General features: G+C 42.7%; 1 protein-coding gene across 4 annotated transcripts in view; it reads right to left on the bottom strand.

The window, feature by feature from the left end:
* LOC138472494 (collagen alpha-1(XIII) chain-like) overlaps window positions 1-26,147 on the bottom strand; it is a 393,813-nt gene that overhangs the window by 82,445 nt on the left and 285,221 nt on the right. For 3 of the 4 annotated variants that reach the window (XM_069610705.1, XM_069610706.1, XM_069610707.1), the window contains 3 exons: window positions 24,958-25,011; window positions 24,835-24,870; window positions 17,280-17,366 (listed from right to left, as the gene is read on the bottom strand). In XM_069610705.1, coding sequence (XP_069466806.1) covers window positions 17,280-17,366; window positions 24,835-24,870; window positions 24,958-25,011 — 177 coding nt within the window. Of the gene's footprint in view, window positions 1-16,321; window positions 16,400-17,279; window positions 17,367-24,834; window positions 24,871-24,957; window positions 25,012-26,147 lie in introns of all 4 variants that reach the window. The other variant, XM_069610704.1, reaches the window with a different exon arrangement.

Genomic DNA, 26,147 nt, shown 5'->3' with positions numbered 1-26,147 from the left:
GCACCTACGAGGAGTTGTGCAATGTGGGCAGGGAGTGGTGTACAGGCACTCAGTAGGGCCTTTTACGGTTGGTTCGCGATGCCGTACTTCTCACCATGGCGGAATGGTACTTTCCGCCATGCTTGATGGCGTTAGGTATATGTCCGCTAGGGTCAGCATTCGCGTACCGTTGCGCCATGGTGGTAATTACGGTTTCGCATGGCGCGCGTGCGCGTACTTGGTGCAGTTAGCGTTGGCGTTCACTACGGTGTCTCTAATGGCATCGTACTTTACGGTGACGGGTCATAATCGCACCGAGCGCTATTCGATGGCGGTATTGCATTTCCGCCATCGTTTTTCAATTTCCGCCAGGGTCGTAATGAGGGCCACTGTCTCTTTGTATACCCTATGACTTGTAACCAGGCTTCGCAAATTCTTGTAAAGGCTGCGCCCTGATACTCTCGGGTATGCTCGCGCATTATAAATAATAAAAACAAACAAACAAACAAACAAACAATGTCGCTACTGACAGACACTCAGCCACCATCTCTACATTGCAACACACGCCACGCCCCCATCTGCCCACAGACTGACCTTCCCCAAAGCCCTGCTGCAATACAAATCTTTGATTCTTTCTCTCCCATCTCACACCACGAGTTCCACTCTCTCATAGCAGATAGCCACTCTTCCAGCTCCCCTGAGCACCCCTAACCACCCACACGCCTCAAAACGATCCTAGCCTCTACATGTGCAGGTAGTATTGCACGCTCAATCGTCAAGCACACACTCATTTCAGGATCTTTCCCGGAAGCCCTAAAAACCTCCTACATCAAACCCATCCTCAAAAAACTGACACACTACCCACTCCTCCCCCAGAACTACCAGCCAATCTCCAACACATGTTTAATCGCCAAACTCATGGACCGCACAGCATACAAGCAGCTTGACCTCTTCACCGAAGCCAACAATCTCCTAGACCTTGCACAATCTGGCTTCAGGCCACTCAGATACAGAATACTCCCTAGTGTCCGTCTGGGACGACCGAAAAAGAACAGCTGATGCAGAAGTCTGCGCTGTACTCATCCTACTGGATTTCTCTGCATATTTCGATACCATCAATCACATTATCCTACTAGATAGGGTACAAACACTAGGAATCAGAAACACAGCCCTCTAATGGATCTCCTCTTTCATCTCAAATCGCTCCCAAATCATGCACCTCCACCAGTTCACATCCATCTCACGACCATTAAGAAAAGGTTCCCCACAAGGAGCACCCCTATCTCCCCTAATCTTCAACACCTACCTAAAGCCCCTGCCCTCAATCATCCGCTCATACAATCTTACTTGCTACAACTATGCAGACAACACCCAGATCATCCTTAAAATCCCAAATTTTCAATGCTCCGTCAATCTGGACTTGTCATCATGCCTTTCAGATATTGACCACTGGATGACAACCAACCACCTCATCCTCAACCCTGGGAAAACTGAAATCCTAGTTTGCGGGAAAACAGTCCTCCTTCCCAACCGATTCCATGACCTCAATCCCTAAAACAAGCACCTGCAACTTCAAACGTGGTAAAAAACCTTGGATGCACGCTGGACACAAACTTATCCCTCACCCAACACACCACCTCTGTATCTAAAGCCTGTTTCTTCCATCTACGGATTCTCAGGTGTATTTTCCCTTACTTCAACTATCCCCACTGTTTTTCGGCCATCAACTCCGTCATCCTATCCCGCCTAGACTACGCAAACTCTCTCTACCAAGGCGCTCCAGAATTTCAACTAAGGAAACTACAAAGAGTTCAAAATGTGACAGCATGCCTGCTAATTATCCTAATCCCCAGAGAACACATCAGCCCCACACTAAAGGCCCTCCTTTGGCTCCCGATTGGTTGACGCACTGCCTTTTAAGTCATGTGCATCACCCACCGTGCCATCCACAACAACGGCCCGGAACTCCTTCAAGATAAAATCCAGCCCTACCAGCCCTCAAGGAATCTCAGATTTTGCACAGCATATTGCCTAGTGGTCCCACCTCACAACTCCTCCACGCTGGACGGGTCCTCGTTCTCCATCCAAGCACCAATTATCTGGAACTCCCTACCCTTACACATTCGCAACACTGAAAATGTCCTGAAATTCTGAAAAGCCCTAAAAACCTAGCTCTTCCCAACTTCATCCTCAACACCTCCCCCTCTCTAAACTACACATTCCCATAATCCTATCACAGCTCTGATGCCGGCAGCATTCACAGCGGCTCACCTTGACAAACTGTCGCCCCATGCTCAACAACACTCCTACACGATAAATACTGCATGGAAGCCAGCAGCATTCGCTGAGGCACACCATAATAAACCTTACTCATCCTCCAACTACAACACGAACAACGACAGCATTCGCATCGGCTCACCCTGACAAACTATTGCCCCATGAACATAAACATTCCTACCTGACAAATACACCAGGGAAGCCAGCTACTTTCACTGTGGCACACCGCAATAAACTCACTTGCCCTTGCCACTCAGACTTGTGCACCAGAAAGACCACAAATAATGAGACCATGCCATCCACACTGGACAAATATCGCTGCAGCTAAACAACATCGAAGCCTACGGTACGTATACCTTACACCATGTCTGTGGACATAGGCTGCAGGCACAGCCAAACAGCCAAACAGTGCAAAGTGCATTAAGGCCATACACATCTGGAAAGAGCGCTATATAAATAACCAAATACAATACATGTCTTGATTGATTATTAAATCTATTATTTATACTTCTGAGGTCACATACAAATGATCTACACGTTTTAACAGAGAAGACACTAGTGTATTATAAGATATGCCTGCACCAGTAGGTTTTTTATCCTGCTCCAGTGCTAGGGAAAATTGCACTTTTTGCAACTTTTCCTCCGTTGACTTTAGTTGAGCCCTCACCATATCTGTTATGAACTTGGAATTTTGTCCGTTTTGGGGTGAGTGATGTCCTTTTAGCCTCACTGAACTGCTCGACTAGCATGTTTTGCAGCCACAGGTCAGTTCTTATGGCTACCATTGTAGGGAAAGTTTTTATCCCATTGATTTCTTCCTGAATGTTTATATTGTAACTTGGGTCACCTTCAGTGATGGGTAACAGGGACACTTTGTGTCACATTCGTCTTTCACCTAGCAGACGTTTTGGTACATCTATGGTGTGTACAGGACTGGTTTGTGGCAGTGAACAGTGTTTTACCCTTTTCTGGTGCACTACTATGCACCATTCTTTTGACCACTGTAATGCCACTTTGAGTACCACATACGCAAAACGAGTGTTCCTCATGGTAAAGATCTGCTATTTTGCCATATTTCTGCCCTCTGAGTCTAGATGCTCCCAAATAGGGTAATGCACTTCTAGTCTTGTATACTCGATCAATGCTTTGTGTGCCTGGAACTGGTTGAAACTGGGAGTGGGACTGTCTGAGGCAAATCTGCATTACAGACAGGGTAGGTGTACTGCTGGGCAGATGTTGGCCTGTCTAATTGGTGCAAATCCTTCTGACTGTTGGGTTGGAGTAGCCCATACCTAGATTTTGTATAAGAGAAGAGGGAACAGAGCCATTCTGGATGTTGCTCACTGGGACCAAGAGTCTGAAGATGGAAGAAAATGAAGAGGATAACCGCAGGTCCTCTGCTCGGGAACACGCACTGCCAAAGCCATCTTGCAGGGACATCTCTTGACATTCATCATTGACAAGGGAAGACCTTCATCTGTTGCCTTCCTCCCATAGATTGATGGGCCTAAACAGTCTCAAATCCTGCACTTCTTTCATGCTCTCAATGGACTTTGGAAGCATTCCAGGAGTATCCTAGGGGCTGGCCATCCATTGAAGGAGCAACACCTCTGCACTGGGCAACACCCTACCTGCATGCTTACACTTCACTGATAACTTGGGACAGAAACCTAGTCTTTAGCAAATTCGTTCCACCAAGATAAAGGTCATGACTGGAATCTAAGTTCTGCCGCCTGCAAGATTAGAGCATATGAGACCATGAGCTGGGTCATCCCACCATTTAACTGCACTTGCAGAATCCTGGAGACAGTACTTCATCATGCAAATGAAGAGTTCATCTTTCATTGCTCACTGTCCTACCCAGGCTGCTGAACAGCTTCAACAGGGTCTTATTCTGGAGATACGAGCTGCCGCTAGCCAGATTCAAACCCAACACCCAAAATGACCTCAATACTTGCAAACTATGAACCTCCTGAAACCTAGCCAAAGGTTGAGTAGTTGACCGCACTGGCCCCTAATTTCTCTAGGAATAGTATTTCTGAGAATCTGAATTTAAAGGTGGAGTTTGCTTATTACTTTTGATGCCACTGTAAGGATTCAATTGGCATATATGGCAATCCCTGTATCTACCGTTACCTAACCATTGATGATGGGGTGTTCTAGCCAGGGATTCCTCTCTGGTAACCCCAAGGATTCCAGAGTTACCCTTCCCTGTTGCAAAATCTATTTTACTGTCTTACGTGTGCTTCCTTGACCCCTATACAGGCACTTACTGTAAACTAGTACCCTAGAACAGCAGTACATTTATTATTTGGCTAGAGATGGACATCATAAGCTTTGAAGACCCTACCGTAAAATTGTATGCATTTTCTTAAAATATATTTCATAGATGGCACAACAATCACTCACAGACAGTTCAGGAGTTGTACGTTTTGTGGCCCTAGGGTCATTTCACTTCCTCTAATCTCCCTTGGTATCTCCTCCATAGTGCAGGCGTTACTAACCCTAGGTTAGTGCTACCGAATGGTAACCCGCAACTGTCTAGGCTATGCCTTAGACTAGCCATTGCTCCCTAAATGCTGGCTGTCTAAGCTTCCTCAGGGACTTACTAGCTTGCCCTACTCTATCCAGATATTAGTGTTCTTGCCGATATTGGGAAGTGCTTTGCAGACGCTGTGCAGGGTTTTCAATTCCTGCACTCAACTTTCCCTTCTTACCCCTCTCTTATTACATTCTGTCTCCACTCCTCCTCATCCCGCCTTCTCTATCCCTTCTCTCTACTACCCTTCCGATCTTTCTCACTCAATCTAGTACTGGCCTCAACTCTTTTATGTTACTGCTCCAACTCCACTTCACCCCTTCTCCCCTCATTCTCCTCCTCCCAATGATACACTATTACTCTCACTATTACTCTCCTGCGACTACTTCACCTACCAAACTGGATATTGGTTTGCATAGTCGACGATAGCCAGGAAATATTGGTTTACTGACTTGAAGGGTTCTAACGGCCTGACTAAATCCATGCCGAACAGATGAAAGGGTATATTGATAATAGGTAAGGGATGTAGAGGAGCCCCATGTACATCATCCGATGATGTTTTCTGGCATACGGGACAGCAGGCACAGAAATGCTTCCATTTGGGATGTACCCCTGGCCATAGTTCAGCTCTCGGCTTCCGATAACCAGGGTTTTCTGAGCCTGGTCTAAGAGGGGATCTCCTCTTAGGACTTCAGGAAACTCGACGGAAGCTGGGTTCTAAAGATGTCTGGCGTGGAGCCCTCCCTTTTACTTTGCAGTCATCACTCGGAATCCCGCCTCTTCCGTGTCTGTCTAATTCAACTTCTCTACTTCTGTACTCAGAATAAGGGCTTTTTCACATATTAAATGTGCCATACGTTGCCCTCGTTTCAGGATGAAATGGTGATTCCCTACCTTTATAAGGAGTTCTTTGACTTCCTCTTGGTAATCCTGGCCAGTCACTCCTGCTCTGACATCCAGGGAGAATTTCAGCAGCAGTCCAGACTTCAGGGCCTCTCTCCCATAGGTACCCACCAGGATTTCCATCTTTAGACTCGTCCAAACCATAGTTTGGGCTTTGGGTGGGACTGTAGTCTACTCATCGGCATATAGGTCACATCTGGGTGCTCCTGGGGTGATTCGACCGGGAAGATGGGCGTGCTAACTAGTCTGACCACTCTGAAGTTCTTGGGGCAGTGGTGGTCCTCTGTATCAGGGTCTGCCAACATCCCACCTCTGACACCTTGTGTCACAGATGACACCAAAATCCTTCTGAGGGTCAAAGACTGTTCAAAGGTTTTTATTGTAAATTCTGTGGGCCTAAGGGCTGGCCTTCTCTCTCTTGGTCTCCTTGGTATCTTCTCCCTAGTCCATACATCCATAACCCCAGGTTAGTGCTACTGAATCCCTACTGTCTAAGCTGACATAGACTAGTGATAGCTACCGAAACGCTGGCTCTCTAAATTGTCCATTGAACTTCCAAGCTGTCCTTACTCTATCCAAATGTTAGCATTCTAGTGGAAATTTGGAAGTGCCTTGCAGAACCTCTGAAGGATTCATTGTTATCTTCCACGTCAATGCTCCCTTTTCCCATATTCTCACCATCTTTCTCTCTCTATACACACTCTGTCTCCACTCTTCCCGCCTGCTCTCTCCCTTATCTCTTCTGTCCCTCTGATCTTTCTCACTCAATCTAGTCCTTGTCTTCACTTTTTGATGTTACTTCTCCTCCTTCAAAAACAAAGAGGTGATGGCTGGAAGGTTTTGAATTAATCTTAAACCTCTGGAAATTGCTCCAGGCAACCCTCCAGACCATTGTTCTTTGCTTCCCAAGCCATTACAGAAAGGGGAAATACCATATGCAAATCAGGCTTGGCCCCACCCCCAAAGGGGCAGTCCAACACAAACTGGTAGGTCACATCCCTTCTGTATGAGGCCACACACATCCCCAGACATGTTTCAGCATCATTGGGCATCATCATTGAGGCATAGCTTGGGTCTCTAGACCCAGCAGGCACGGGACCAGCGTCTGGGCATACTTTGTCAACCCGTTGCTCTCGGCGTATACTTTGTCACCCTGTCACACTCGGGGTGACAAAGTAAAAACAAATAGGTGATAGCTGGAAGGTTCCAAATTATTCTTAAACCTCTGGCCATTGCTCTGGGCAACCCTTCAGAACATTGTTCTTTGCCTGCTAAGCCATTAACGAAAGGGGATAGACCATATGCAAATCAGACTTGGTGCCACCCCCAAAGGGGCAGTCCAGCTTGAACTGCTAGGTCACATCCCCATACTTGTTTTGGCGTCATTGGGCGTCATTAGTGAGGAGTAGTTTGGGTCTTCCAACCTTCCAGCCATCACCTCTTTGCTTTGCTTTGACTCCCCTGTGTGCTCATCACCCGGGGAGGGAACCCCCCCCCCCCATTTTTGACAAGACCAGGATGCTAACCTTGTCTCACATAGTATATTTTGATACATCTGCTTGGATCTTCTAATACTTGTTACAGTGTTGTTAATTGTACCCTTAAACCAAACTCCTGATCCGCTAAGTATAGATCTTACTGTTCAAACTATACCTCTCAGAGAGTTTGGTTAGACCCAAGGGTGAAAAACCCTTGCAGATCCCCTGGGTTGGCCACTCAGAATCCCACTTCAGAGTTTTGGTAGTTTCGCTCTCCAATCACATACTCAATGAACTTGGACTGCCAGGTTGGACCTCAGGTTTCCAAAGACAAGGAACCTCTGTTGCAGCACTCATGATGAAAGAAGACCTTGACTGATGCAGCAGGCAAAGATATCAGTCTTTGGGTCCCGGCACAGAACTGAAGTTGGAAAAGGAGGCTGGAGGATTGCAGCGACATTAGGGCTGACTGGAGAGCAGCATCAGCAGGAAGTCTGGGTCCCTCGCAGAGTTGGCCTTGCACATTGTAAAGCATGGAGAGCTAATAGATGTACAGGGCACACAGGAGTTCCACTCCAGACATTGCAGACCAGCAACAACCCATGGCTTAAAGGAGGTTTAAATAAACATCAAATGCAAGTCAATAAGTCGGTAGTTCCCACTGAATCAAGGTATTTTGTCAACAAACAGCATGGTACTGGCTCTCACTCCTGCACTGATTCAGACATTTCATCCCCGTTGTAGACTACAGATCTGTTATTCAGCTCCTGCTGCTATCCATCTGAGTGGTGGTAGCACCCTTCTGGCAGGTGTACCTATCACTACTCTGGCCCCCCAGAAAAGTGTTCAGTATGTCTCATCACATGACTGAAGAAATTCAACCACATTTTCCCCAATCTCAAGGAACCACACTCTTAACCCCTCCAAGCTTGCAACATCTTCAAAACAGCCTGCAGCACCTGCAAAGCTCCAATGTTCAAGACACCATTATACTTAGATGAAAGGATCATCATTTTAGAAGGTCAACACAACACCGGGATCACAAGACTGGAATTCAAGAAGTGCAAGAAGAAGACTAGAAAACAAGCATTCTTCTTGTGACCAGGGTTGGACTCACTTCCCCTGGATCAGGTCAAGAATACCTTGTGCAATGTTCAGATCCAATAAAGTTATGTGTAATAACAAAGTTCCACTCAACGTAACGCAGAAACTTCTCTTCCATTCACAGGTTCCTTCCGCTTGGCAAGAAATGTCTCTTTTACAAATGATTGACAAATATTTGGTCACACATCAAAACAACTGCTACTTTCCACAGACTTTTGCTTGGCAAAATCAAACATTTCTCCTTTGAAACACCAGTTAATAAATCAAGCCAATTGTTCTCTTCACAGAGGTAAAGTAATTATTAGTACATCCCACTTCCTCTTCAAAGGAAACTAATTTGTCAGGACAGCATAAAATTGCAAAGGTTCATCAAGAAAGGTGTTAGAATTGACAAATTCTATCCAACACACATTATTACCATAATCAGTGTTTCAAAATATCTTCTTTCCTGGTCTACTCACCTGCCAGGACTCACTACTACTGGTCCATTAACTGCGGTGCTCGCCTGCCAGGATAAAACTCCTACAACTACAATTGTATTCAGTGGTAATGTTTGTTACAACAATGGTAATGCTTGTCCAATATTCTCCACACCAGCATCTCATGTGAGGAGGTTTGAACAATAACTGCTTTTCAAGTCTTTTCACTTTTGGCAATATGGGTTACAGCTCTTCCCATGTGGATATTTCATAAAAGGGAAGCCGTGCCTTTGTTGTCTGTGTATGAATCTTCTATGGCCTCTTGGCTGTTGGTACTGCAAGTTACAAGATTCTCCTGATTGGGATCTCAGATAAGGAAAGTTGTCTTCCTGTAGCCTTTGTATTACTTACATACAACCTTTTGGCCTGCTGGCAATGCACTTTACAATTACCACAGAATTGGTATCCCTTATTAGAAGAGTTGTCCCCTGGTTGCCCTTGTATCTTCTGTGACCTCTTGGCTTGTGGCAATGTGGGTTATGATTGATTGTTCCCCAATTGGTATCCCATTATTAGGGAAGTCACGTCCTGTCTGCCTTATTTCATTTGTTCGGTATTCAAAATGATTATGTTCACCCAGAAGCCTTTTGTGGAGCACCCCGGGGTCTGCTGGCGTCTCAGGCCAACTCACCATTCTTCCTCGACATTTCCCTTTAGTCGCACATGCTGTAGTGGCTCTTGGGTTTGTCTGTGTGGCTACCATTTCCAGTTTGGTCGCCATTGTCACTGCAGTCTTTCAGGTGAGCTCTGCCAGCTCCAGGAGACGTCCGGCTTGGCTTCCCTACCGGAGCGGGTCACTGCACGTTGGGAGCTCGTTTCCCTCACGGTGTGGCTTTCCCAAATGCTGCACGGCCACGCAACCTCTCCCGTGTAGGTCTCAGGTGGTGCTTCCTTTGCCTGCCCAGTGTCTCCCACACTTTCTACTGCCATCTCTGCCTCAACTCCTACCACTGCTAATGCTTCTGCCACTGCAACGACTTCTTCTTTCTCCCACTTCTTTTTCACCGGATGCTCATTCTGGCAGTTAAATACCCCACTCAGGTGTTTCAGATTACAACAACTAGACTGCTCATTAAATTCCATGGCACTCATAATGTTCCTTAACTCTGAGTCCCTCTTCCTCGTCCCAGTACCACAGGCATTATAGGTTCTGAAGTCCATAATGTCTTTTATAGTAGAAGCATCAGTTGGTTTACAGTAAGCCATCAAGGCTTTGGATACATTAGAGGAATCATGAGAAAAAGAGGTCACCAACTCCCCTTGATATGAGTCCCCTCCCATGTGATCCTCCCACATAATACCACCCCCCAGGGCCAGGATCAGGTAGCGGCTGTCTTTCCCTGGCCACATGAAAGAAGCCCATACCAGGGTTTTAGTGATAATCTCACTGGATTCATCACATGATCTTTGCCTTCTGAGCCATCGAGAGTGCCCCTTTACCAACCAGTGCACTGGACAGCTCTCTCCAAGGCTACCGGGGTGCAGCAGTCAATGTTCCACGTGCATCCTTTAAACATGAAGGATCTTCAACTTGTGGAACAAGACACCTGTTCCTGCATTTTAATCCTTCTTGCATGAAAGGAATTGGTGCTGGGCATGCTCCCTCTTTCATCAATTGAAGACCGCCTGTCGCTGCCTGGCAGTGGTGACTCCCAGTGCAACACTCGTTCTTCGATCCCTGGAGGGGTCTTGAAATAGTCTGCCCCAGAGAAGTCTTCATCTTCGTTTGGGTGTTCTACTGGGTCACCCCTCCTCTCCGTCTCCTCCATAGGGTCACATGGGTGTAAAAGTCCTGTGTCTATATCACTCTTTCTCGACTTTGGTTGGTGAAGGCCTGGTCAAGGATCCCTTACCAAGACTATCATAAGGACTGGTATTAAGTGAATTTACTTACCAAGTTATCTAACTTTATTCATAACGACTGGCATCACCAATCTCTTATATATTATACCTGTGAAGTATAAACATTGGAACCAGTGATCTTTGGACACAAGGTAGGGAAGCTGTTCTATGATTTTCCTAATGTGTTCCTCCTATTTCTATTGCATCTGAGTACTTACCTGTGTGTCACTGTTCATTGAATCAAATGCTTTTCTATATCTCCTGCAGGTGACTGTATACATCTGTTTCATTGGTGTTGGTGTGGTGTGATATTATTCTCATTACTAATCTTACCACCAACCCTACTAAAGCATTCCATTACAAAACATACTCACCCTCAACCATCAGAAGAAAACACACACATATCTCTACCGCCCACAGCAGAAACTTGAAACCACAACAAACTGCACACACTCTGCAACACCCAACCCAACTCAACCCAACACAGTACAGAAAACCAAACCACAGACATGCAAACCGCCCCATATACACTCATACACCCAAGCACCACTAAAGCCTTAACAACTAAAAGCAAACCCAGCACGCAGTGACTATTTTTTCCCGAACTGAAGCTACCAACAGGGAATAGGATGAAAATGTTGAATCCCATTACTGCTAACCCAAAAATGGAACTGGCGGTTTTGCCGAGTTTTCTGCACTTTTTCGGACAAATATAGATGGTAAGTGGGGTAGGTGTATTAATTAGGAAAGGGGGATTTGGGAGGGAGGTTCGGGGGTGCTAGGGAGAATTCTCAGAAATGTGCTAATTCCCTCCACCTTAGAGACCCCCAGCAACTTTGCTGGATTTTGAGGACTTGATTTTGTAACCTGGAGAGAGTGGGTCCCTTTTCCCACTCTCTTATGTATTTTAATGTGATTTCTGAACTTTGTGTTTCTTTTGGTTATGGTACTGACAAACTCCATAGGCATCATCTTTTACATTGTGTCACACAGCACCTTCAGTGCAGTGGCACAGTGAAGTCTTTCAGATTTCCCAAAGGTTTAAATACCTTCTATGGGATAAACTACTGTTTCCCAGAGCAGTAAAGTGAAATTGACTTTACTTACATGTGTAACTTTCTAGACCCAGCACACACTATTTTACAATAGGGTGCCGGAGGGGTTACTTAGTTTCCCCTTCTGTTTAACTTCTCATGTAACATTTTTATGTTACCCTTTCCTCACTGAATGGCTGGTGGCAGTGATTTCATTTTAACTACCGTGGTGTGCATTTACCGCGGGCTGCGTTCGCAGCTGCACTGAAGCACTCAAGCATGTAATTTTCGTCAAAATGGCCCAGGTCTTCTTTTTTTACCATTTCGTTATGGAAAGGTCCTGTCCTTCTTGAGATTTACTCTGCACGCCAAACCAGGTTTGGTCCCATTGTTTGCTTTGCCTTTGGCGGGATTCACGAGTGAAGCCCACCTCTTGCTCCAGGGTGGGCAGGAAGTGAGGGAGGTGCCCTGTGCTTTGTCTCCTAGGAGACCCAAATGCACTCCATGGTGATTGGCCGGCTGACTGTCCGTCAAGGACAGCCACCTTGCTGGGTGACTGACAGCTAGGCTGGAATGAATGGGATAGAAGTGAATAAAAGATAAGGCTTTTGGCTTGGAAGGCAGAGTCGACCACTGAACGAAGGTACTGAAGAAGAACTTGAAGAGGATGCCTGCTGCAACTCCTGGACCGTTGGTTTGCCCGGTGAAGCCCTGCTGCTGTGCTGAAACTCCAAATTCGTATCGTCAGAGAAGCCCCTGCAACAACGACTTCTCCCCTTGAGTTGGTGGGACCAATCAACTCCAAAGTAAGCCACCTGGACATCCTTCTCGGAGCTGGTTGAATTTCCACAGAGTGACTGCTGGAAACCGTATAGCCAGGGAGAGGAACATCAGATTGTGTGCATTGTTTTTAAGTTGGCCAAGAGCTTCAGGAAGATCCTCCAGACTCCCAGGAAGCAGGACTGACCGAGCCTGAGCCCCCTCAACAGAGTGCGGGACCCCAGAAGCAAGGAAAGTCCACCTCGACAGCCAGGAACTGCAGTGTTGCTATTGGCGGTAGTCGCGAGGAGCTGAAACACTGAAGTGCCACTTGTTGGAAAGATTGACGTTTGCGAGTGGTGACCATCCCATTGCAGTGCAGGAGTCCCCAGAAGTCCTCCTTCTTGTCCCCATGTCTGAGACCCAGGAACAGAGAGCTCTGCAGAGCTGCACAGGAACAGAAGTCATCTGCGGCACTTTTTCTTGCATACAAAGGTACTGCAAATTCTAAGAGAACTTACCTCTTATTATAGAGTTGCTTGTATCTTCTACTACTCACAAGTCTAATCAGCGTGCCACCCTACATTTGATTCTTCTTTCTTCAAAGACTTCTAAAACATTGTGCAAAGACTTCTTGACTTACCTAGCAGAGGTTCTTCATACTATATAACAATTTTGCCCATTGATTTTGGCTTAGCCTGTTCTACTGAATGACTCTGCTTAGGGGATCTAAACGTATTTGCATGCTTAAGAATATTTGTGGTCTCTTGTTGTTCTAATAACCTTTTTCCTTTTACCAACTTCTAACAGTATTCTAAATGCAAACAGTAAGATATTAATGTCCTCAGCACCCTAGCTATTGAAGTCACCTGAGGGTGTAGGTTGTGTCTGTGGGCCATCCCAAAAGGGGTCTTCACTGATTTTAGAATATTAATAGTGTGTGTTTTGAAATGTATTTGAGTGTTACTTTTATATTGCTCCCTTCTGAAGAAGGCTTATTCTAACTGACTGATAAATATATTAATAATTGTTTATTCAAGAAACCTTGTGTGTATGTGTTTATTTGAATACATGTCACTGTGAATCTCTGTGTAACTCCCCTACAGCTCACATTGACCCCTCTTGAGATAAACCTGGCTGCTCAACAGGCTACCAAACTGTGTAGTACGTACAAGCTTATACCAAAGGTTGGGTTTCCTATTACCTGTAGTCAGAGTTGGTGTAGTCCAACCTAAGGGTACTGCATACAAACGTTGCCTAACAGGGGGGTCACCACAGCATTTATTTTATGCAAAAAAGTAAAAACATTAAGGGAGAAACCAAAATGTTCAGGATTCACAATATTGGGTTCTACATTTTCACATAGATCCAGCAACAGCACAATAAGGCTCTCTTGCTCTCTGCCTCTCCATCCCACTAACTAATCCTCCCAAGCCCTCCTTCCTATTTAGATCCGCCAGAGCACCTGTACACCATGAAAATGGCAGTGGTGCGTGGTATAAATCACAATAACATAACATTATTTAGTGTGCATGTTAAAGGCCTAATAAACTATTTTATATTTGTATACCTACCTGTCTAACTGGAATTATTGGTGTTGCTCTGTGACACTCTCAAATCCTTTCTGAGACTAGGCCGTGTTTCTCTGCTACCTTGCCTTGATTGGGTTTGGCTAAGCTCTGTGTCTCCCTGTTCACCGGCACCAAAACTATACGAATTATTAAAACTTAAGCAACTTTTTTTAACCTTTCGTATACCCTGAACTGTGCCTTTTTTCAGTATTCGTTTTGTGTAGAAGTTCCGTTTGAGCTAACTATGTGACTTTCGTTTCAGAGTTTTGGAAATGCTAGAAGATGGTATGCCCTACATTTAAGGTGGGCGGCTCATGCACATGGACATTTCTTAATGCTTAGTTTATTATTCACCATGTATCATTTCTTGAAAAATAAGGAAAATATTTTTTTTAAGCATGTGATACTGCTATTGGTGTTCAGAATTGGGATCAGATAATGCAACACTTGGGTGTATGCATAGAGGAAAGTGATGGAACTGGTGAAGGGAAATGTGAAACAGCAATTATATTAACTTTTTATTTTTGACATTATTAGAAAGTCACAAAAGTCATGCAGAAAAGGCAGCTCGTCTTTTAAAATATTTTCCCACTTTCTCAAACAATGCATTTCTGTTAACATATTTGTATATGACTGGAAAACATACACATATTAAAATTCAGTACACACCAATGTAGGCCCTAGCTTGAATGTTTGCAATGACCTAACCCAATCTCCCAGCGGCCATCACGATTGCGTTGGAAAAGCCCATTGGTATGTGGCTAGAGAGAGGAGAGGGCAGGTAGGGTGGTGGATGCTAAGGTGCATAGAAGGGAACGAAAGGGGGACATTTAGTTTAGGAGGTTTATTGAAAGATGTGGTCCCGGGAAAGAAATACAGTGGTGCAAACAGATGATGCAGCAGGCGGATATGCGGGGAGAATGTTTTACAAAGGAAGTATTGATTAACAACAAGATTGTGTTGATCTCGGAAATCAAAATTTTGAAAAGCGTTAGTAGTAAATTAGTACATTCTGGCCCATGCAGACTTTGCAGAGGATTCATGGAAGTGAGCTGACTAGGGAAGACCGGCAGAAATCCGCATGTGCTCTGTGTAATCAATTGCGCATGTCAGAACACAGACCAATCAACACTATTATGCAGATTAGCTATGCTTGTAGACTTCAGTTCCAGCTTGCATCCATCATGCATTATGCCGAAAGTGGCTCACAAGTAGTTGATAACCAAATGCAAAAAAGGACATCCATTAATTCGACAGTGCAATGTCCCCGTTTGTCCTGGGCATTTGTGTGGGGCGCCTGAACTGGAATAACATTTATGGGAGAATGTTGTCACCCACTATGAGCAATAGTATTCTCAGTTGCTAGATCATTTCAAAGAAAATGAAAAAGGCACACAGGGTAGGATTAGGACAAGCATGTAAGGCTGACGTGCATGTGCTGCAGTAAGAGCAGTACATATACAGCACACTTGCCCATTCCAAAATCCCACCATGCGTGAAAGAAACCACTAATGCCTTTTTGTGTGTAGTAATATTAATATGTTTTGTGTAAAAAAACTTTCGTGCCAGTAAAGTTGCCTTAATCTACTTGGCTTAAAATCGACAATTTACAGTTGAAAAAAGCAACTGATATAAGCATATCCTAGTCCTATAGTAAGTGGTAAAAACCTGATTCTCAATGTCTTCAATTTCCAAGGTTCGAGACTGGGGGCCTAATTTTCAGAGCGTTTTCCAATGGGGGTTTGCCATTATAAAATGCTTCTGTGAATGGCAGTCATATTATGGCTGACAAAGTGGACCCTTCACAAATCCCACATTTCTGAAGGTATGTGCTCGGCAGCCATCCACACTGTGAGATGGAATGGAATGATACAGTTCTTATTAATAAAGGAAGAACCAGTAGCATAGAAGGACTGTGAGTAATAAGCATCTCCTTGAACTATATATGAATAATATGGTGAGTCAGGGATGCTCCCAGGCAGACAGACATGTCATCTCAACCATATTTAATACCTAATTTTTAGAGGTCATCATTGAGATTATCCACAAAGGTACAGTCTATTAGAGAAAAATGATAATTCCAAAAAGGCTAACGGGTAGTGGTTTCAACATTGTGATCTGATAACGCTTAGGTGCATGGGTTATATGGATAGGTGAAGATGATGGTCCTTATGTATTTGCTTTTGTGATAGCGGGATAAAAGTATGGGATTTTAGTGCTAAGAGGAAGGGGGGGGGAGTTGATGCATGCATTATTAGATTCTGCTGAAATGTAGATGTAAATAAGGGATAAGAAAAACCAAGCTGAACAATTCATTCAGGAAAAGCATGCAGGAAAAGGGAAGGCAAAGCCATACCAATGGGCAAGGGGCATCCAGCCCGTCCAGCCCTGGTACCCCTGGATCACCCTTCTCGCCTTTAAGACCTCGAAGTCCCTGTTTATAAAATCAACTACCATAATTATTATAGCAGATGCCAACCAACATAGCTGGGGAGGCAAAGTCCTGCACTGGTTCAGTCACAAGGCACCGCAAAGTCTGACTACACTATTTTGACTGTAAATGTTAAGACAGCATGTTGCTTTAGGAATGGCAAAATGTTGGTTTTCAAATTGTTCTTGTTCTAATGTAAATTCCCTGTTAACATATGAGCACAATTCTGTTTCACTGGAACATTTTGCCCACCAATCCATGTCACAAGTACAAGCATCCTGACTTGTTTCTTTAGAGGGTTGGCTCAGAAATCCACAGTAACTTTACTCTGGTTAGTCAGTGGTGTACTGGCATGCAGCCTGTCTGTGATTTAAAGAAAATGTGTGTGCTTGGAATGACATCTTGTTACTATGAAAAGTGTTAACCATACTTCAAATAACAGTTATCTAATAAGTGTGGGACTTGCTCTGCCGTTCCCATTTCGCTGCTTTTCCCATTCCTCTTCAAAACTATTGTAAAACAATTGGGTGCCTTATGACATTGCCAGGTAGGAAAATACATACTATCATAATACACTGACATTGTGAGGAGGTGAAGAAGCAAAGAAGGTTACTTTGGATGTAATAATCAATAACATACAATCCAGATCATTTTGGAAACAATGTTGCTCTGATTAACAATTACATTATTTTGCAAAACGTAATGACTCTTTTGTTGAAGGTGTGCACCATTCGAATGCCACCTCTGTTTTATTTATGCAATGGTCAAATGAACACAATCATTTTTTTTTTTAGCTAAATTAAGTATATCCCAAATGTAACAATTCCTTCTTTCTTTCCATCCTCAAATCATAGAATAATACATTGAAGAAATGAGAACATACCAAAGGGCAGGGTGCATCTAATCCAGGCGCTCCTTGGTCTCCCTTATCCCCTTTAGGCCCCCTAGAGCCTTTCTTCCCCCTCTCCCCCTGCAAATAATAATTCAGTTCAAGGAAAAAAAATACACAAAATATTTAGGATCATCCATTTCAAATAACATGTCGAAACAGCAAATGAAAAAAAAAATCATATCTGCTCTTTGCAAGAGACTGCTCCAGTTTATTTATTATAGTAATTGGCTTTAAATAGTCTGTCTTGCCTAATTAACAAATGGTCAAGAAACTAGATGTTGTTTTCATATTATTAGCTTTATCATATATCTTTATATACTATGTAACAAATGTGTTTTAATTTAAAAAAAACACATGTTTTAAAGAGAAATGCATGTATTTATATGTTGGACTAAACCAGAATCTCCTTAAATTGCAAAATTACAGTTAAGAAATTTGCTGTACGGAAGAACTCATGTGAAATGTATTTTCTCTGACCAGTTTCTTTTCTAGTTGATCTACACAGCTGTAAAATGGAGGTGGTTAGGGTCAAACAATTTGGAAGCCATTTTGTAAAAGGTTCTTCCCGTCACATAGAACACAATGCTACGCAGATGGTGATGTAACCATAAGTAAACATTGAGATCAATGTTCAAAATCAAACTGTGCTTTCATCACCAGGCCACAGTGTGACTGCACATAACACACTTTGGCAAAGGATGTAGAATTCTGTTATTTTCATAGTAACTACTTAAATTATAAACTAATGGAGAGGGAAGTAAATCGATTTGTTTACTTAAGATTTCATGCCAAATCCGCTTTAAGGTCATCAATGGCATTTCCATTTATAAACCCCTTTCACGTTCATTAATCTTCGGATTCATTTGGTGTGAAAGAAACACGCTTTTGTACCTACATTTGTAGCAAGTATGGTCATGGATTGTTCTGGAAGATATTTTATATAGGATGTGTATTTCAAAACAATAAGACACAACTATAATACCAATCCACATATGATAGATACTGCATCAAACTTGACCAGGGAAGACTATTTCTTTTCATTATTCCGATACTGGCAGAATCCTCTGTCTGCAATCTGACTTGACCGTTTTCCCTATCTTTAGTAACATCAAGACCTGTGCAGGGGAATTTACATTGTATCTTGTGGCCAAGGGTTAGATGTTATGAGTACAAATCAGGCAACAAAGGGCATTTAAAATAGCCAAGGGGGTATGTTTAGGATTGCAAGAACAAAATGATGGGAGTGATAGTTGCAGAGGAGGTGGGATAAATCACCCAGGAGTAAACAGTGAAACAAAAAAAGGATAATCCAGGAGAAAATAAGGGAGAGGCTGCAAAGGAAGCAGGAGGAGGAAAGACCCAGGAAAAAAAGGCAGGCGAGATGTAAGGGATAAAGGGGACAAAGGCGGACCTGTAGAGGCAAGGAAAACATACACACAGACGCACAGACAGAAAAGGAAACAAAATGTATAGATTAAAAAAAGTAATGGAGAACACAGTTTGATGAAACAATTCAAGTATCTATACTTTTTCAGTTGGGCTTTTCAGTTTTGAAATTGTGTCTCGCTAGCTCCTAAAAACATATGCCATGCCACCAAAGCCAGCAGGAATAATCCCTTTATTGTGTAAAGAAGAAAAGTGGCAGAGGCCATGGTCAACAGTAAAGAGTGTGGTTTTTGGTACTATAATATACTGTTTCTTTAAAGACAAGAGGCCTGCATAAAGCGTTTTTCAATGGGAGCATCCCATTGAAAAACGCATTGTAAATCAGGCCCAAGATCTCATGCCACAGCTTTGATTGTACGTGACCTCCGCAGCACAATGGAGTCCTTGAATTAGGAAACATTACATTGTGTTAGGAGAGTATTCTTGCCTTAGTAGTGCCAGACTTATACCTCCCTGCTAGCCTTCCTCGCCACTGACGTTAAGCCCAACTGCTTTGTTACACTTACTTTTAAGAAGATTTATCAATTTTATGTTTAATTCCTTCTCCTAGTGAGTGCCCCAGCACGTTTTGATGGATTTCTGGACCTTTTTCTTTCTCTCTTGAATACGGGGAGCCTTTTTCCCCTCATTCATTCTTATTTGTTCTGACTTTTGGGAACTATGTTCATTGGTTTTTCCTTATTCCATGGAGTTTTGCTTTCTCCATATCTCTAAAGGCATCTGTGTTACACTTTCACAGCACACAGCAACCTATGTGCAGTGTTGCTGGGAACCCTTTGGGTTCTCCTTTATGATTCTTTGACAATCCTTAAAAACTACTACTCTTAAGGATAGAGGGATACTTTGTATCCATCCTAAAACATTAACCTATGAGAGATTAGCACACACCACCTTATGTGGAGTGCAAGGGGATACCTATTACCCCCCTTCTCTGGGCATCTGTGACTTTTGGGCCACAGTGACAACCCTATAGTTATGGCTGGCGGCAGCGGATGTGTTATACCAACTCGTGTGCTATTTTCTAATTCAGAGTGTATTCACAGTCTCGTTATGCACAAAACGGTCACCTATGTTCTAACATAGTGGCTCTTTTTTACATATTGTTGCCATTTCTTGCATCGTTGTCCTTCGTTAGCCCTTCTTCTACCATTCTGGGATGGGGAGGTCTCTGTGTCAGTTTTGCCTTTGGCGCGAACCCTTGGATGTCCCTCCCTAGGCTCCAGTGTGTCTGTGAAAGCAGGAAGCAGGGCTGGAGTTTAATACTTGCCTGTTCTTTGTCTGCCAGAGTGCCTGAATCGAACCAGTTCCCACTGGGGGGCTGGATGTCCTGATTGGAAAGCCACCCGCCCCTTTCTGTAAACTGCTGGGAGTGTTTTCAGAAGAGTGAATGGGAAATCTGAATAAAATGTGAGGTTCCTGAGGCAGAAGGCAATTTGTCCACTGGAACAGAAAATCCAAAGCTGAAGACAACCAGAGATGCCGAAATACCCTTCCAGTAACTGTCAAATGACCACTGCTGTCCTGGCCCCATTTTCCTATCAACAGTGGTGCTCCGAAGAGGTTGACTCCTTCCCTTTGGCTGATGGGACCAACTAGCTCCAAGACAAACTGCAGATTGAGCCATCCCCCAAGGTGCTGTGACCTTCCAGGGCTGCAAACCGCGAATACCAAGGTACCGCCAAACCATTTTCAATGCAACATCTTTGGGTTAACAAATCTGTCCAGAACTTTGTTTAGTTCCAGTTGAACCTCCAGAGGTATGATTCCACTCATCCAAGTTCCCTTACCAGAGTGCAGGACTGAAGAAGTGAGGAAGATCAACCAAGGGATAACCGTCCTTTGTTGGAGCTGATCAAAAAAGGTGCCAAAACTGCACACCAATGTGGGAGACTGAAGAAATCCTTGCTGAGGGTCCTTTCTCGCGGCAGCAGTTGTGACCTCCCATTCAGAGTCCTTCCTTACATCACCAGACCGAGGAATCAGGAGGCCAGATTTGACACTGCTGCACAGGAAATAATCCAGCTGCATTTGTTTCTTCTAACCTAAGGTACTGTGGGGCTCAAGGTAGTACTTACCTCAAGCGGAAGAGTCGCTCCAGTGTGACTGGAGAGCATTGCAAGGTGTTTGGTTGTCCACCCATACCTCTGGCCCAGGCTTCCCAGCTTGTGCCCTGTTAGGGTGTCCTTTGCAGGGTGCCTATAACTTGTGTTATCTACTACAGTATATTTATTTAAGTGACTAAAATATCCTGAGGATCTTTGCCTTTTCTACTGCTGCATAAGACTTTTGTTCCACACCTACACTGACTCTAATGAGCTCTTGAATAGTTAGGGATTGGACTACTAAAGCATTAGAAGCCTTGAAAAGTGTTGCTAGGAAGTAATTATTACTAAAGTGTTGAATAACCCTCCTTTTCCGTCCTCCAGACTTTGTCTGATGTGACTTTACTAAATGAACAAACCTATAATTTCTCTGTAACAAATGCTAGTGCATGGCACTACAAGTAATACCACAGAACTGTCATTAGTGTCATTTTCTGTAACAACTGTAAGCGCGAGCAATTACCATTGAATCAGTTACCCATGCAAAATGTTGTGAATAATTCCTATGTGTATTAGTTAGTCTAAGAGAGTATTTACTTACCTGCCTTGTGTATATAACATAAATGTGTTTTATTAAAACCTTCAGTGTGTAAGAGTTTCTTTGGACTATTGTATTGACTGGGTTCAGTGTACTTAACTACAGTTCTCCTCCTCCTCCTAAGATAAGTCGGGCTGCTCTGCCATTCTACCAGATCCTTTGGGGAGTACAGACTTATACTAAGAGTTGGGGACCTGTATACCAAGGGAAAGTTTTATAGAGTCTAACCTCCAAGTGGACTTTAGGAAAACTCCCCTAACACCATTGGAGAGTCTGTCTTCCCTTTTGTGAGACACATTGTTCTTCCATTAGGTAAGATGTTTACGCAGCCCTAAACAGAGGGCTGTGCAAACCTCTCCCTAACAATACTCAGCACAGTTCAATGTATGGTACTGTTTTTAAGGCACATCTACATGTTAAATAACTTCCATTCCTACCATTGTAATCTTGAAATGCCAGTGTGAGCCATACTGGGATAGATCAATAATGACCCACAGGCACTTGGTTCTTCCAAATTTTAAAGACATCATGAAAAGCATACTCCCAATTGGTTTTAGAATATATTCTTTAGAAACATAACACACCAAAAATAGGTACTCCTAAATGAGCTAACTAAGATAAAGAACAAGGTTTGATAACTTTTTAATTCTCCTCTATGTGCCTGGCTGAAGGTTTTCAATGGCCACGTGAAGAGAAAGAGGCATGTGGAAAACTGTCTTCCCAGTGACCTGAATAGACATAAAACGGCAAGGCTGTGTCTGATTCCCACTGATTTGTTTTTCCTTGAAATAATTCATGTTTATAAATTCGCTTCTTATATTTTATAATTATGGCCCCTCATTCTATACGAAATACCACCAGCTCCAAGTTCCTTCTGTGCTGGGTTTCCATGCCGCAGAGCAGTGAACTCTGTGATATTACTATTACAAACTGTGGATGACTGGAGAATTCCTTCCAGCTGTCAATGTCTGTGGTCACTATTGTGAGAGATAAAATGCAGCTAGCGCAATGCATATATTGTTTTAGATACCATAAGTAGTAAATGTGTACTGCTTGCAGTACAAATGTCTGCCCCTTCCATATTTCAAATTCATAAACGGACATCCGTTTTGTTGCAGCACAAGCCACCTCTCCTGCATTGGATGGACTATCCACACATGAGTAATCCATCCCGTTGCACCAGCTGAGTATGGGCAGCCCTACAGATAAGGGGTGTACTAGCCACTTTTACTCCTTAAAACTAGGCAAAAACTCACAAAAAATGAAAAATAGGGAGTACAAGTACTCCCAATGATAAAAAAGGAAACATACACGTAGAATCTTGGGTCCCTGCTTTCACTCATAGAGCTCCTGGATATGTTTCGACGGTAGTGCACTTAAATGCCACAGGAAGAAACAACTATTATTACTGCCTGAAAAACATCTATCTTTTAACTGGGTGCAAAGAAATAATTATTACAAAAACATTTCCGTTTCCATAGGTGTACTCACTTTTAAAATAGTCCCATTGGGAATTGAACTTACGTTTTTCGCTCCCTAAAAATAATTTTACTCCCAACTTTAAAGAATAGGGAGTAAAATATTCCCACTTCCAAATCTTATCTGGAGCATTGAGTATGGGTGTTACATTTTATAGAATCAGTTGAGAGTGGGTCTTAATTGGGAGTAATTTTAGCAGTTGATGCCTGAAATTTGGTTCCATAACAGGGACAACAGTTACTGTTGGAGGTAGTGCATTTACTGCTGCAGATAGTTTTACCACCGTTTGAATACCAACAGAATGGACGTTACTGCTGGGCGATGCCCTGTCCTTCTGTTATGGGCAACATGGTATATCCAACAGTAATAGACAAGCTTGTGGCCAACAATCTATTTTTGTTAAGGAACCCATTAAGGCTCATAAAGACAAAGAGTTGAATGCTACTGTCACGCTCAATGCATAGAACTCTTTGATGTATCATGTTTTTGCATCTTTTTTTATATATTGTTGCAGTTCCTCTTGGTGGCTATCAAATTAAACTGACACTAAGTACTTTATACCGGCATGATGAACCTTCAACAAAGTGGTAAAACTAAATAATTTTTTCTAACAAAGATAAGCCCACTGAAAAAGTGTGAGAATTACGTTAGAATGTTTTAAAACAGAAAAAAAATAAAGAAATAAGGACAAAGAGGTCCATTAACAACAAAAGTGAAAGGAGATAATTTGCACTTGAAGGCGAAATGACTACAACAGTGGTACAACTTAACATGGCTACTGACACATGAACTTGATCACACGAGGCTAGAAAACAATTTAACAGTTAGTAACAATGCCCACTTTGATCATGCACAAATCAAGAAATACCCTAATAGGAAAAAGCTGTGCTGACTTATTTTTAAACAGTATACTAATTTGAAATGTTTAGATTGACTTAAAAAAAATCTCATTGTACTGACTATGGACTCTATGTTGATTTTTTTATGGTGAAAATGATCTATTTTAACTTCCTTTGAACAGTGTATAGAAACTGGTGTAAATTGACAATACTCTATGACAACCCATATTTTAAATGTACCCGATTGAGCTTTCATTCCAATGTTTTTCTTTTTATGACCAGGGAGTCTAGAGGATATTTTTGTCTGCTATTGGATTGATTGGAGCATGGATTTTATAGAAGTTTTATTTCAGATATGTGGAGGTGTGCTAGTGTGCTTCTTTGTTTCTTTGGTTCCACCTTGTATTCTTGCACCATTTTGTGTTTTCCTGTTCTGAATTGGACGAAAGCGATCCTAACATCAGCACTGCCAGGCTCTAGCTAATTCATGTGTGAGTGGCAGTGACATTACATGACATTGGAAAAGCAAACAAACTCTGGTCGTGCCCATGCAGCAATTATTAAGAGTGTACATCAAGCAAATTCTAATCTATCAAACAATTTCTAAAGGAGGTGCTGCATAATCTGTTTTATACATTGGTGCTAATTGAAAATGCACCCCTAGATCCAAACTTTAACAGAGTTCCTTCACTGATTCTTTACTAAGCTATTCCAGTCGGTGACATGCAAAAAACCTGTTTCTAAACTACTGAACATGAAACATTATCATGTTCTCTCCATTCCTTAATGGTTTATTGGCCTTCATTGGAGGGCACACAGTATTGCCTGAAAATGAGCAAAGGAAAACTTGAAGAGCCGTTAGAGGTGCTCCCTTTCAGTAGATGAAGATAAACAGCTCAGAAATGTGTATCTAGTGAATTAATACTACATCTAATGAAGCAGATGTTGACATAAGTCTTTGCACTCCTGCTTTTGTGTCTCAGGGACTTCTGATTTAAAGTGGCACGAAAAAGTGTAACTTCGGAAACGGGGTCTCAAGGTAGAATCACTCTATATTTCAAAGACATTCTTTTTACTATTAGGGTCATTTAGACATAAATTAGTCTATGCAAACACAATGGAATGCTTTAACTGTGACTTACCCGGCTTCCCTTTTCACTAGGAGGTCCTTGTACACCCTGTAACAATTTCATGAAAAAATAATTATTTTAGCAGAGGGCACAACATACTGAACTAAATACAAGTAGGAACATTGAAATACATACGGGAGGTCCAGATGGCCCCGTTGGTCCTATTACACCAGGGTCTCCTTTATTTCCCTGCAATGTTAACAAGAAATGATGACTTATTTGATTAAGTTGACTGAATTAGAAACAACATGCTGGTGACTTTTGCAGGAAAGGGTTCCTTTTCCATATCGGAAATACTTTACATTTAAGAAAGAACATCTGTTTACATATGTAAATATTGGTATTACTCTAGGCTGTAATTTTTCGGTAAAGGCATTTTTGTAAACATGTATTCATATAGAAATAATTTCATTGATTTTTTCATTGAAATATGTTTGCTCATGCAATCTTCTTATAGATTCATAGACAAACCTGCCTTAAATAATTCCTTCATCCTCTGAAACCACATCACCTTTGATTTTAGGACACAGTTGCAGTGATATTTTAGTACCTAAATGTGAATTACAGCTTGCCTCATCAAATGAAAATAAATATGACATGGCAGAAAGAAAGCAGCGTTTAGCCCCGAAACTTGTGTTGCCAATCAATGTCTTGTCATGTATGTATGTAGCATACAGTCTGAACTCTGTTTTTTGAAACAATTGAAGTAATTGTTAGGGAAAATTCTCAAAAATGTGCTAAATCCCTTTTACCTTAGAGACGTCAGCCCTTTTGCTGGACTTCAGGACTTTTAATTTCATTTCTAACCTACAGCAAGTGAGCCCTTTTCTCACTCGCTCATGTATTTTTATTGTAATTTTGACCCTGTGTTTCTTTTTAACTTTGGAGTCTGACACACTCCATAGGCATCATCTTTACATCGTGACACATAGAACCTTCAGTGCAGTGGCACAGGGAAGTCTCTTAGATTTACCAAATATTTAAATACCTTCTCTTGGTGAAACTACTGTTTCCAAGAGCAGTGAAGTGAAATTGACTTTGCTTACATTTTGTAACTTTCTAGACCCAGCACACACTATTTTATCTTAGGGTGCTGGAGGGGTTACTTAGTATCCCTTTTGTCTAGTTTCTCATGTAACATTTTTATGTTACCCTTTCCTCTCAGAATGGTTTTCTTTTTACTACCATTGCGTGTTTTTTCTGTGGCCTGCGTAAATTTCGTGAAAATGGCCCCAGTTTTTTTGCCATTTATTGTTGGAAAGGTCCTTCTTGAGATTTACTCTGTGCGCCAAACCAGGTTTGGTCCCTTTGTTCAATTTGTCTTT

Source organism: Ambystoma mexicanum, chromosome 8 (genome assembly GCF_040938575.1).
Source record: "Ambystoma mexicanum isolate Mex_15411 chromosome 8, UKY_AmexF1_1, whole genome shotgun sequence".
Lineage (NCBI taxonomy): Eukaryota > Metazoa > Chordata > Amphibia > Caudata > Ambystomatidae > Ambystoma > Ambystoma mexicanum.
Note: the sequence above shows the minus strand (reverse complement) of the source record. Positions and strands in the feature narration are given on the sequence as shown.